The 11,443-nt window shown below is 39.0% G+C and overlaps 1 protein-coding gene across 4 annotated transcripts in view; it reads right to left on the bottom strand.

Moving 5' to 3' along the window:
• Positions 1–787: 787 nt before the first annotated feature.
• ANO1 (anoctamin 1) overlaps positions 788–11,443 on the bottom strand; it is a 157,652-nt gene continuing 146,996 nt past the window's right edge. For all 4 annotated transcript variants that reach the window (XM_060765422.2, XM_060765431.2, XM_067462705.1 and 1 more), the window contains 2 exons: positions 7,909–8,014; positions 788–5,865 (listed from right to left, as the gene is read on the bottom strand). In XM_060765422.2, coding sequence (XP_060621405.2) covers positions 5,605–5,865; positions 7,909–8,014 — 367 coding nt within the window. In that variant the 3' untranslated portion in view covers positions 788–5,604. The remainder of the gene's footprint in view (positions 5,866–7,908; positions 8,015–11,443) is intronic.

Raw genomic sequence — 11,443 nt, 5'->3', positions numbered from 1 at the left:
AAGAAAACAACTGCAGGTGGAACAGTGAAATGATCTCATGACTGACAGAAGGATCATCCAAATAGCATTGTGCAAATCTGGCTACTACCAGTAGCTAGCAGTAGTTTACCTTTAGTGTAAGGAGAGAGAAAAGCATATAAATGCATCCATAATACAGCAAGTGCATTTGGTCTGCTCGCTACTCAAATGTATCTGCTCTAAATGTATCATCCATTTGTTGGGGGCTAATTTTCAACCATCTCCTTCAATGTTGTTAAAGTTCATCTGGATGGTGGCATATTCTTTCCATGCTGTTTCCTGTAAGGATCTTTGGATTGGGAGATTTTATTTTGGCCAGTACTAGACTGTTTGTACTTTCTAGTCTACCTGACACAGATAGCTTTATAGAATAACTCAAAACATTTCTGAATTCAGTCCAGGATGTTGTGCACTTGCAATATATATTAAATAACAGTAGGAAATATCCCAAATTTCATACCAACTGAAGGATGGCTATGTCACCTTTCACCCATGTTACAAAATATCTTTGGCTGGACAACATCTTCATGTAATGTGTTATTAAATTCTTGAATATGTACATTCTTATCCATGCATACGGGTTGGTTGAATGAACCATAGTCAGCTTGAACATGCAGGAGTGGTTCTGTTTTGTTAGATCAAATAAAATACATTAATTGTCCTATAATACTAAAGGTAAGGAAGACTGACTAAAACTAGAAAAAGTTAGTTAAGTATGATTTTAAATTTTAGCAAGTGTTATTCCTATAATTCAATATATAAGAAGCCATTATAAACAAAATAAGCCCTTTATTAAGAACAATCTTTGGTTAGATTAATATTTTAAACATGTTTGGATAATATTTTTAACATAATTCACTTCCACATACAGAACATTTTTGGGATGAATCATCTTAAGAATAACAGAATTTATTGCATACTTCAAATGGAAACAACTATTACAAAACTATGCAGTGATTTCTCTTTTAAATGATTTTGCAACAAAAGCGGTTTATTGAATATAACAGTCTTTCACATTGGTTTTGTAAGTAACCATTGGGTGAGCTTGCCATATATATCCAGATGTTGGCTGTTCTACGTGAAATGAAAGTGAATTTGATTTCACTCACAATTAAAAATAAAAAAATATTCCCAACTTATATAATGTATGAATAATGAATAATATGATAAAACATTTGCAGTTTATAACTTGGCAGAACATTGTCTAAAAACATATCAAAAATGAATTTTGCACTGATTGAAGTAACAGACCTTTCTCGAAGTCACAGCTAGAAGCTGTAGATAAGATGGATTTGATGCTTATTAAAACATGCAGAAACTGGGAGGAGTGTAGGGGTAAAAACCTTTCTACTGTATATGTACCAAGACTGGGGGGTTCGATTCTATTTTCACCTGTATGTCTCCCAGCATGACTGGGGCTAGTATTCTGTACTACAGTGTTTTTACAGCAGTTAGTAACTCCTGTCCTAAGCAGCAGGTCTGACACTAGATAAAATTGGCAGGAGTGCTCTAGATCTAAGTTTGTAATGCTCATTTTGCTCATGTTTTTCCCCTTGGATATTGCTATTGGAAGGGATGTTGTCATATGCTTGGCTGTATTCTATCACCAGTGCCACTTGCTGCCAAACATTTGGCAATAGCGGGAAAAGTATGGGATGGTTGCCTAGTAAACTGATTTTTCTTTCTTTACATCCTTATTCCAGGAACAAAATATATATGTTACCAAAAAAGAAAAGGGGCACTTCAAGACAGCGCCAAAATCTGTGCCAAACCTGAGCTTTACCAGGGTGTGTGTGTGTACCTAGATGCCATCCTGGTAACCACCAGGATGCCATCCAGCCCCCCAAAGCAGCCCTTAAGTTTTTAAAAAATGTACCCACCACCATTCAGGTGGTCCTTCAGTCCTCCTGGTGCATCATTTCTACATGCCAGGAGGACTGAAGCACCACCTTAATAGTGGCTGGGTAAGTTTTTTTTTAATTTTAAGGGTTGTTTTGGGGAAAGGGGATAGGGGATGCTATCCCATACCTTTGGGCTCCAGGAGCCTACAAGGTGCAAGATGGCTGTGAGGACTCACCCCCAGGTAGTTCTGGTTGGTGCTGGAACTACTTGGGGGTGAGTCCCCACAGACTCAATACCCCATTAAACCTGGGCCCTTCAGGAAGGCCCAGATCTAGTGTGGTATCTAATTAATTTGGATCAATGGTTTGATCTGAATTAATTTGGTTTTACCGGAGGTATTGTTTGGACGCCTCAGTTAAAACCAAGAGAGGTCTCATTTTAAAGGACTGTCTGGATGTGCCCAAAGTCTCTTGTCCCAACAACCCCAGTCACAGAGAAACAAGCCATGTGGTTACACTTGGTCATTTTGAAATTCTAAACTGGAGACGTACTAGTCCATGTTCAACAAACCCCCAATACGACCTTGACCTTTTGATAAACAAGGAAGCAAACCAAATACATTCAAATCTTCAGGAATAATTCTGTAACAGAAACTATAATGTATTTATAGATGGGTATAATTTCCCACCATTTTGGTACACTTTCCTTCCCTCCATATGGCTTATTCCTCCCCCCCCCCCCTCGAAATATTTTCTACAAGATTATACTTACTCTATTTCATATTCGTCTTCTTTATTTTTGCCTGCTGCTTTTTGAGCTGATGGGTATTACAAACTGTAATTATATATGCTCAGTATCTTCACTACCTTTTGAAAGCAAGCCAAATGCCATTTTTATGCTTTTTTGCTTTAGATATTTGAAAAGGACAGAAAAATACAAAACCAGGAAGAATTAGAAATTCTTATGGGCCTTTCATTGCCATGTTTGGCAACAGTTGCTGTAAGCTCTTATCTGGAAGACAACTGTAAACAGCTCTTAATTCTACTAAAATGTAAAGTATGCAAAGTTCAGACAAATGGAATTACAAAAACAGATAATAACGTAAAAAAAAGAAAGAAAAGAAAGTAAGGGGAAGAAGAAGACACAACAAGGAGCTCTAGAGATTAGAGCTTTACTATAGCTTTGCTCTTACCAAGACTGTGAAAGTGCCCCTGAAAAGGTGAGTGCAGAACCCAACTACCTAAGAAAGGACTTCCCTGCTATATCATACCCCGAGCTTCTGAGCCTAGCATCTTGGTTCCAGCAGAAGCCAAACCTATGTACTCAAGAAGCCTAAAAGAGTGTTCCACAACTTTATTTACAGTATGACTTGAGGCAAAGTGAGGCAGCAAACCCAAGAACTCTTTCCTTCTGAAGAGGCTGCAAGGTTTCCATGGTTCTCAGGAAGGTCAGGGAAACTAGCCAATCAGCCTCCCTGCCTGGCAGGGAAGACCAGAGAAGCTCCCCTCACCAGTCGACTTGGGAAATTCATCCCTGCCCTATCTTCATTTTCTCCTTTTCAGGTTCTTGTGGCTTTCTGTAGTTACATAGTTTAATCTTTACTGACTTTTTAATCTTTCTTTGGATGGTCTTAGGATGGGCCCCAGATATAGAGAAGAAAAATGGGATCTGGGTGCTTGTTGAACCAAACTGGAGGTCCCCGATGGGCTCTTGGGAAGAGAACGGGGTGATATGGTTGTTTTCCAACCCTAGGTGGCAAGAGAACCACAATGGCTTCTGCCCACATTGAATCCCATGCCTGTCATTTCAGGGATCTATTTAGTAGACTGCCTGGGTGCATTGGTTACCACAGCTAGCTAGCAATTTGGGTGATTGGTTTCCATTGGTTGGCACGGCAGGTTGACGAATGTCCGATTCCAAACCCGTGCCAAGCCTCATCAGTTGTATCCAATAGATGCTGTAGCCTGTTTTCCCCCCAACTAATTATGTTTCTGTCATGATGTGGAGACTCTACTGCTGCTGAGTCTGTAGGAGGTGCATAAAGTGACAATCCTCTCCTCTTGTATATCTCAAACACTCAGGATTCAAAGTTATTCTCTCTCACTTGAAGCTTCTGCAAGTACTACTTTTTTGGATTACAAGTCAAAGAATCCTACAGAAAACAGCCATCAGTCAGGCTGCGAGATTCTGTAGCCAAAAAAGTTAAATTTCCTACAGCTTAGGTGTTCATTTGATTATCATAGGTAATAGACACTGCTAGAGCTCTATGTAGTTTTGTCTAAGCCTGTTTAAGAATTCACTCAGCTAGTGGCCACCACTGCATCTTTCAGTAAGGAGTTCAATCTGTTCATAATGTCTTTTGTGGGAATTTTCCTTTTGTTAGTTCTGAACTTATTCAGGTCATTTTAAAAGTGTTTGTCTGAATTCAAGCAATGAGAGATGGAGCATTTTCTCCTCTCTATTCATTGCTGTTCATAATTATTACAGACCTCAAATTGTACCCTAGTAAAATCAAACATTCCAAATGCTCATTAGGTTTTCTGATGGAACTGGATTGCTACACTGTAATTGTTGAGGTAAAAGTAGCTGTCAGCCACAATGGTGTTCTGTTAATGAAATTCTAATAATTGCATGATGTTTGGAAGGATGCAATTGTGGAGCATACTGAGCAGGGATGACATGTGAACACAATGGCTTGGGGAACACATTTACTCAATGTATTCCTTCACCAACAAGATTTGTGGTGGGCAGTGCAGTTTGCTAGTAGATCTCTGTGTGTGCTCTTTAATTCAGGGCAGTTTTTAAAAAGGCCCTTCAGTGCTTGGGGAAATTGTGCTGTTGCTAATATTCCTTCTTGTCCTCTGGACCCCCTCTGGAATGTGCACCGGACACTCTAGATTACTAACCTAAATGCTCTTCCACCAATCCTTAGATCTTCCAGGTAAGAGAAAATGAAAGATATTCAAGTGATCAGCTCTCAGTAGTGCTGGGATGAAGGCAAGAATGCTGCTAGTCTGACCATTTTGGTCATTAGAGCGAGTGAAGTGTAGTTGATAAGTTCTACTAAAGCAAAAGCCCCAAATGAAAAATAAAGCATTCTTGCAACATATTTTGCTTCAGAAAAAACACAGTGGGTTCAGCATACAGGCAAAGAAAACCTCAGAAGACTTATGCTTGCAAACATGTAAAAAATAACAATAATAGGTGCAAGCCCAGAGCTTTCCTGTCATAGTCTTGCAAGGAAGCATTCTGCAGTACACAGTTTATATTTTTTTTGCATATTCTTAACCTCCCAAGAATGGAGAGTCCGTAATTATTCCAATACTTGTCTGATTCTTACTTTGTCATTTTTTAAAAAATAAATAAGCTAAAATAAATTTCTCAGAGAAAACCCTATAGAACCCTACCTGCATTTTTAAGAAATAAAAACAGTGATATAAGCTAATCATGTAATATATATATATATTACATATATTTCATACTGATATATATATGTTTCATACCGATATATATATGTAAAAAAAATCCCTGCATTACATTTTTGTGCAAAAAAGGAAAAATCTTGTCAGAAACAAAATATGGTCCTCCATTTGTTGTAAGAATGTTATTTCTCACATAGATATAAGCAAAATGGTTGCATATGCTTAAACATGCACCAGGTTGTCAAAGGATCAAGTCCTGTTATTTAAGTAATGGCTTGTTTAGGAATGGAATGCCCCCCAGCAGTAAGGACAGCTTTCTCTTCTACACATCAACATGACATGAATGACAGGAAGATACACTCCCTCTATGGCTCATGGATGATCTGGGGCTATGGCTATTACAGTTTTCACTTTTCCTTTTATCCTTGTCCCTCCAGGTTTCTAGCAATTGCAGCTTCCCCTGTTCTTCCTTCATGAAGACTTCCACCATCAGAACTTTCTCCTTATGAATTTGCTGGCTGATGTCTTTGGGAATGTCTGGGATAATCCAGTCCACAAAGTCACTCATAAACATTACTAAGTTCTGAAAAAGAAGAACAATTGAGAAAATGTTGGCAAAGTACAAATTACAGGCAATAAGAACTAAACATGTTTGAACTCTCAATATAGAGTTAAGTGTGGTCATGCATGTGCTACATATATTGGATGGGATTTTTTAAAATGGAAGCATGTACCTTAAATGGAAGTTTCTAAACATGTAAGAACCAAATTTTGGTAAACTAAAGCTGTGCGGAATTAATGTGAAACTGATCACTCTTTGCATAATGTACATAGCTAAAGATTTAAGGATTTTGACAAAAGCAGCTAATCAAGGATTACATGCACTGATGGCGGTGTGTACATAACTCTCCTTCTTTCTAGTTAACTTTTTCTTAGATGAAAAATCATCAGAAAAAAGCATATTGTGTGAAGAGTACAAATTAGTTTTCATCTATATTAATGGCACGAGGAGCTGATGCAGTCATTTCAATGCTGCCAACACAATACATATTCCTTTACTGCTTATCAGAGGGTGGATGGGTGGGCAGGCATGTTGGACAGCACCTTCCTGTCCTTTCTCTTTCTTTATATATCACCCTACTTCATTTAGCAACATAATGCTCTTTCAAACTATTCCAGGAAGTTTGGCTGGTAATCACCCATACTGGCTTTGTTCACACTTTAGAATTATTGCACTATGGTTTTGCTTTAACTGCCACGGTTCCATCCGATAGAATCCTGGGATTTGCAGTTTACAGAGCAGAGTTTTGAATATTCAGCCAGACATCTGTAGTGACTCACAAAACTACAGATGTCATAGGCTGCTGTTGTGTCAGTTAAAATAGAATCACAGTGTCATAATTGTGTAGTGTGAAGGGGTCAATATGATGGCTTCCTGAGCAGCATGGTATGCTAGCTGCTCCAGCAGTATGACCAAAATCTGGTCCTCTAGAAGTTTTGGACTCCAGGTCCCAGAATCTCTGACCACTGGCCAAAGTGACTGAGGTGGTTGGGAATTGAAATCCAAAAGACATGGAGGACCAAATTTTGGGGATCACTATAGAAAGTACAGTCAGATGAAAGTTAGGTTTTCCAGCTGTAAAAGAGAGTCATGTTGCTTCACAAAATGATGTGGATTTTAATGTCGGAAGCAGCAGCATAATGTTAAGGTAGTTCTTCCCTGGACTTGACACCTCCTTAGCTTATTTATGGAGCAAACTGATTTCCGTTTACCAGTTGCACCATATTCCCCACTTTCGAGGGCTGAAATCCATCATGTGACCCAGTAATCCTGACAACTCAGTGAAGTAACTCAACACTGGAAGAGTTTCTAGTTTAAAGAGAGAACATATTTTTCCTGATGCCTCCTATCTGTTTGTCCTCTCTTAGTAAAACTACATATAAACAGTGACAACATGGTACTTGTATTTTGTCACCCCTACCTCACAATACTGACTGTTGGCAAGGAAGCATAGAGATGTATGATATATAATGTACTATGTTATGTTAAATGTTACCAGGAAGAAGAAAGAAATTTACAGTGTTCCAAAAGTACAGTCAGCCCCCACATTTGCTACAATCAGGATCCCCACAAAAGTGAAAAATCACAAATAAAACACATTATTTCTAACTTGGGAGAACACATCTGCAGGAATCCTAGGTCTTCCAGTGCAAGTCTATGGTCAACCCCTGTCAGACGTTGACCACAGAATCACACGGGATACAAACACTTAGAGACGTGTTCTCTCTAGGTTCTCCAACAAAACTCTATGAAAGTTGATCATAGAGGGCTGGAGGACCTAGTGATTCCTACAGAGCACATAATAATCAGATCTACGACCAATCAAATCTGCAAAACTGAAATCGACAAATGTGAAGGGTTGACTATACGAAATTGTGTTCTGTGGCAACCTCTAGAGTTCTTCCCAATGTGTTCACTGGATCTGAGCAAGAAATCTTATTTTAAAAACTCCTTCTGATTAAAATAGCACATTTAGGACATTCGACTGCCCAGAATATGCCATTTCCCTTCTATTAGTTTCACTGCAATCACTTTACGTTACTATAGATTTTGGTCATGCTTTACCTGGAACACTATTACAAATGCTAATCTTGCCGCGAGCACAGCCCAGAAATCTTTCGCAATTTCATATTTATTTTCAGACCATGGGGGCTCTCTGTAATCTTTATATCTGAAAAGCAAGGCACAATAAAGAACAGGTCTCATTTGGTGAGAATCAGGACAATGCATTAATATTAACACTTATATTAACATTTAATATTAATAGCCATTTCTGCCTGGCTCCATAAATGAAGCATAAATATTCTGCCAGAAGATTGGTTTTTATGAAATTTTAAAAATAAACTTAAACTCTTTTTTATTCAGAAGAAAGAAAAGAAAAAGTCTAATAATGGCCAGACAGCTTGCATGCTGTGTCTACTGTTGTCATGTTGACAATATTGTTTTGCTACTTTCCTGTGCCCTTGCCATACTCAATTGTGGGGGTATCCTTAGATATAAACTAATAAAGACTCCCTGTGTGAGTGTGTGGTACAGTGTGTTCAGGAACAGAAAGGGCTTATTCATAAAAGCTAGCGATGGGCTGAAAGTTGACAAACGACATCTATCATCTTTGAAATCATGTGTCTAGGGACTGATCTGGTCTCCCTTCAAAGGGAAAAAGAATCATTGTAAGAGTATTTCAAAGGGGATTTGAATCTATTTCCAAATCTAAATGTAGCTTGGACATTAGAATAACCGATAGGATCCTATTAGTTAGTACCAACTACAACAGATGTACTGAGGCTGGATCTACATTGCCAAATAATACAGTTTAAACGATATTATATGGTCAGTGTAGACCTACATAATGCAGTTCAGACTGCATTATATAGGTCTACACTGACCATATAATGGTTCAAAGTGCGTTATTTGGCAGTGAAAATCCAGCCTGAGTCAATTACTCAACAGTGAGTCAACAAATTGATTCAATGGGTCTAATTGAGTTTGGACTAACTAGATTCAGGTCTAAGATTGTTTCCTAGCACTTCAAAGCGAAAACAAACCCACACTGTAAAATGATCCTGTTTTTACTTCCTTAATGGACTCTTCATGGAAAACAAATAAATAGAAGAAGCAGTGAAACAAAATACCTGATGGTTCTAAGCTTGTCTTTTTCTCTCTTTCCTATCTCAAAGAAGTTACAGTTCTGTGACATTGTTGATATGAGGCCAAATTGCACAATTAATGCCTACCAAAGCCCTATGCAGGCATATATTGACTATGTTCCTGTGAATACAGGGCCAAGGGAATTCCTTACCATATATTCATCATCACTTTCCTAATGTGAAAAGAGACATTTCTTAAGAGAAGAGGTTCCTGTGCATAAGGAAGCTTTCCATAAAGTAAAACCCCTGGTTTCTCAATGATCTTCTTCACATGGAGAGTCTCCATACAAATGGGAATTATATTCCTTTTCAGACACCTCTCTTTTGATATAAGGAAGACATCATAGTGGAGTGTGGTATCTTAGGTGCTCTCAGGCACCTTTTGTTCAAGAAAGTGTTGTGAGTAAGGCTTGAGTGGGGTTCATGTTCTTATAACAAGGGTAGCAGCAGATGACGAAAGCGATTGCACCAGGTAATTGCACTCAGAGCTATATGGATTCTTATTCTTATTATTGTGAGGTGCAGGTCAGAAATTACTACGTTCGCCATTTTAGGAGGAAGTAGTACTTATTTTCACGGAACTCATAAAAACAACTGAACAGCATGGGACAAAAATGACAGATGAAATGCTCCACTATGGGATTTCTGGGAATAAATGTCAGTACTCTGATCTGGTAATGATATATTCTACTATTCCTTTCTAGTCAAAACATAACAATTTTACTCCCAGCATGCTTCCAGTCAGACAGCTCCTAGTTTTAACAATCGAAGGACATGGAGATACTATTTTCCCAGGCTGTTGCCATCACTGCTTCTTTACTCCTCGTTCTTTTTGGTGGAAAGAAAAATAGGCAGAAGAGGGTAGTAAGATACTGGAGGGTTCCAAATGGCAGATAATCTTGTCTGGCCCTGTATAGATTTTGTTGAATGAAGCAGGATAAAGCATGTACAAGACTTGTCTACAACAATGGTTTTATGCCTTGCACTAAGCCTTACTGGATGCTGTGATACAATTTCCTGTGAGAAGAGGGCCTTTCACAAGACTTCGATTCCTCTTATGAAATTTGAAGTGAGCTTTATATAGGCTTATGCAATGTATCTTGTGCTGGCTGCACAACAGGGATACTTGTCCTTTATTGGGATTCAGAAAAACCTGTCAACCCTACCCTATAGCCAGACACAGAAAAATGAAATCCTCTAAGATCTCAGAAGGTCCTTTTATGCTACATATCTGCAATGTGGGATCTTGGCAATATATTTATAACTGGTTCAGAAAGAGGTATTTAGAATTCTTGGATAGAGAGTTCTAGTGTTTCAAACCCCCAAGAATCCACAGGATGCAGCAATGGCAGTTAAAGTGGAATCACAATGCCTAACTGTAGTGTGAAATTCCTTAGCCGTCTAACAAGACAAGCCTGTTCTCTATATAGACTTGTTGACTGATGAAGGTCTTCTGAATTGTTGCCTGTACCTATCAATGGGAACTAGGAAGACTCTCAAGTAGGGCCTACTTTTTACTTGCATGCTGCCTTCTGCCCAATTGTCTTTCTCAGGCACACAACAGAGCCTTCCTATTTCAAGGATTCCTTTCATGCTGCACAACTACAGGAGCCCCCGGTGGCGCAGTGGGTTAAACCCTTGTGCCAGCAGGACTGAAGACCAACAGGTCGTAGGTTCAAATCCGGGGAGAGTGTGGATGAGCTCTCTCTGCCAGCGCCAGCTCCCCATGTAGGGACATGAGAGAAGCCTCTCGCAAGGGTGGCAAAACATCAAAACATCTCCTGGGCAACATCCTTGCAGATGGCCAATTCTCCCATACCAGAAGCGACCTGCAGTTTCTCAAGTTGCTCGTAACATGAAAAAACAAACAAACACAATTATAGCACTTTGACCTCAGTTTAATTGCCATTGGTGCCTTCTACAAGATCCTGAGGGTTTTAGTTAAGGCACTGGTTCTCAACCTGTGAGTCCCCAGGTGTTTTGGCCTACAACTCCCAGAAATCCCAGCCAGTTTACCAGATGTTAGGATTTCTGGGAGTTGAAGGCTAAAACAGCTGGGAACCCACAAGTTGAGAACCATTAGGTTAAAGGGAGAGAGGTCTAATGCCTTCTCAGAGGACTAACCACAGGATATTGCCATGGCAATTAAAGTGGTAATGTGAAAGGACTTCATTTCTAATAATTGAAAGTTCTGCAAGGAAATATTTTTAGTAACTTCAACCACCTATTTGGAAAGCATGCTGGTATTTTTCTTGCCTCATTTAGTCTAAAAAGAATATTTCTTAAAATAATAGGATAAGATGGCTTGCTCTTGAATTCTTGTCTAGGGAAATACTTGCTTGGAGAGTGAAGGGTGGAACAGTTATTATTTTCAAAGATTGCATGGAAAGATACAGTGGTGAGTGTTGAGAATATAATGTACTGGTGAAGTGTGTCTATTCCTCCTTGTACAC

The sequence above is a fragment of the Anolis sagrei genome, chromosome 1, assembly GCF_037176765.1.
Source record: "Anolis sagrei isolate rAnoSag1 chromosome 1, rAnoSag1.mat, whole genome shotgun sequence".
In the NCBI taxonomy this organism is placed as follows: domain Eukaryota; kingdom Metazoa; phylum Chordata; class Lepidosauria; order Squamata; family Dactyloidae; genus Anolis; species Anolis sagrei.
This window is presented reverse-complemented; position numbering and strand designations above follow the sequence as displayed.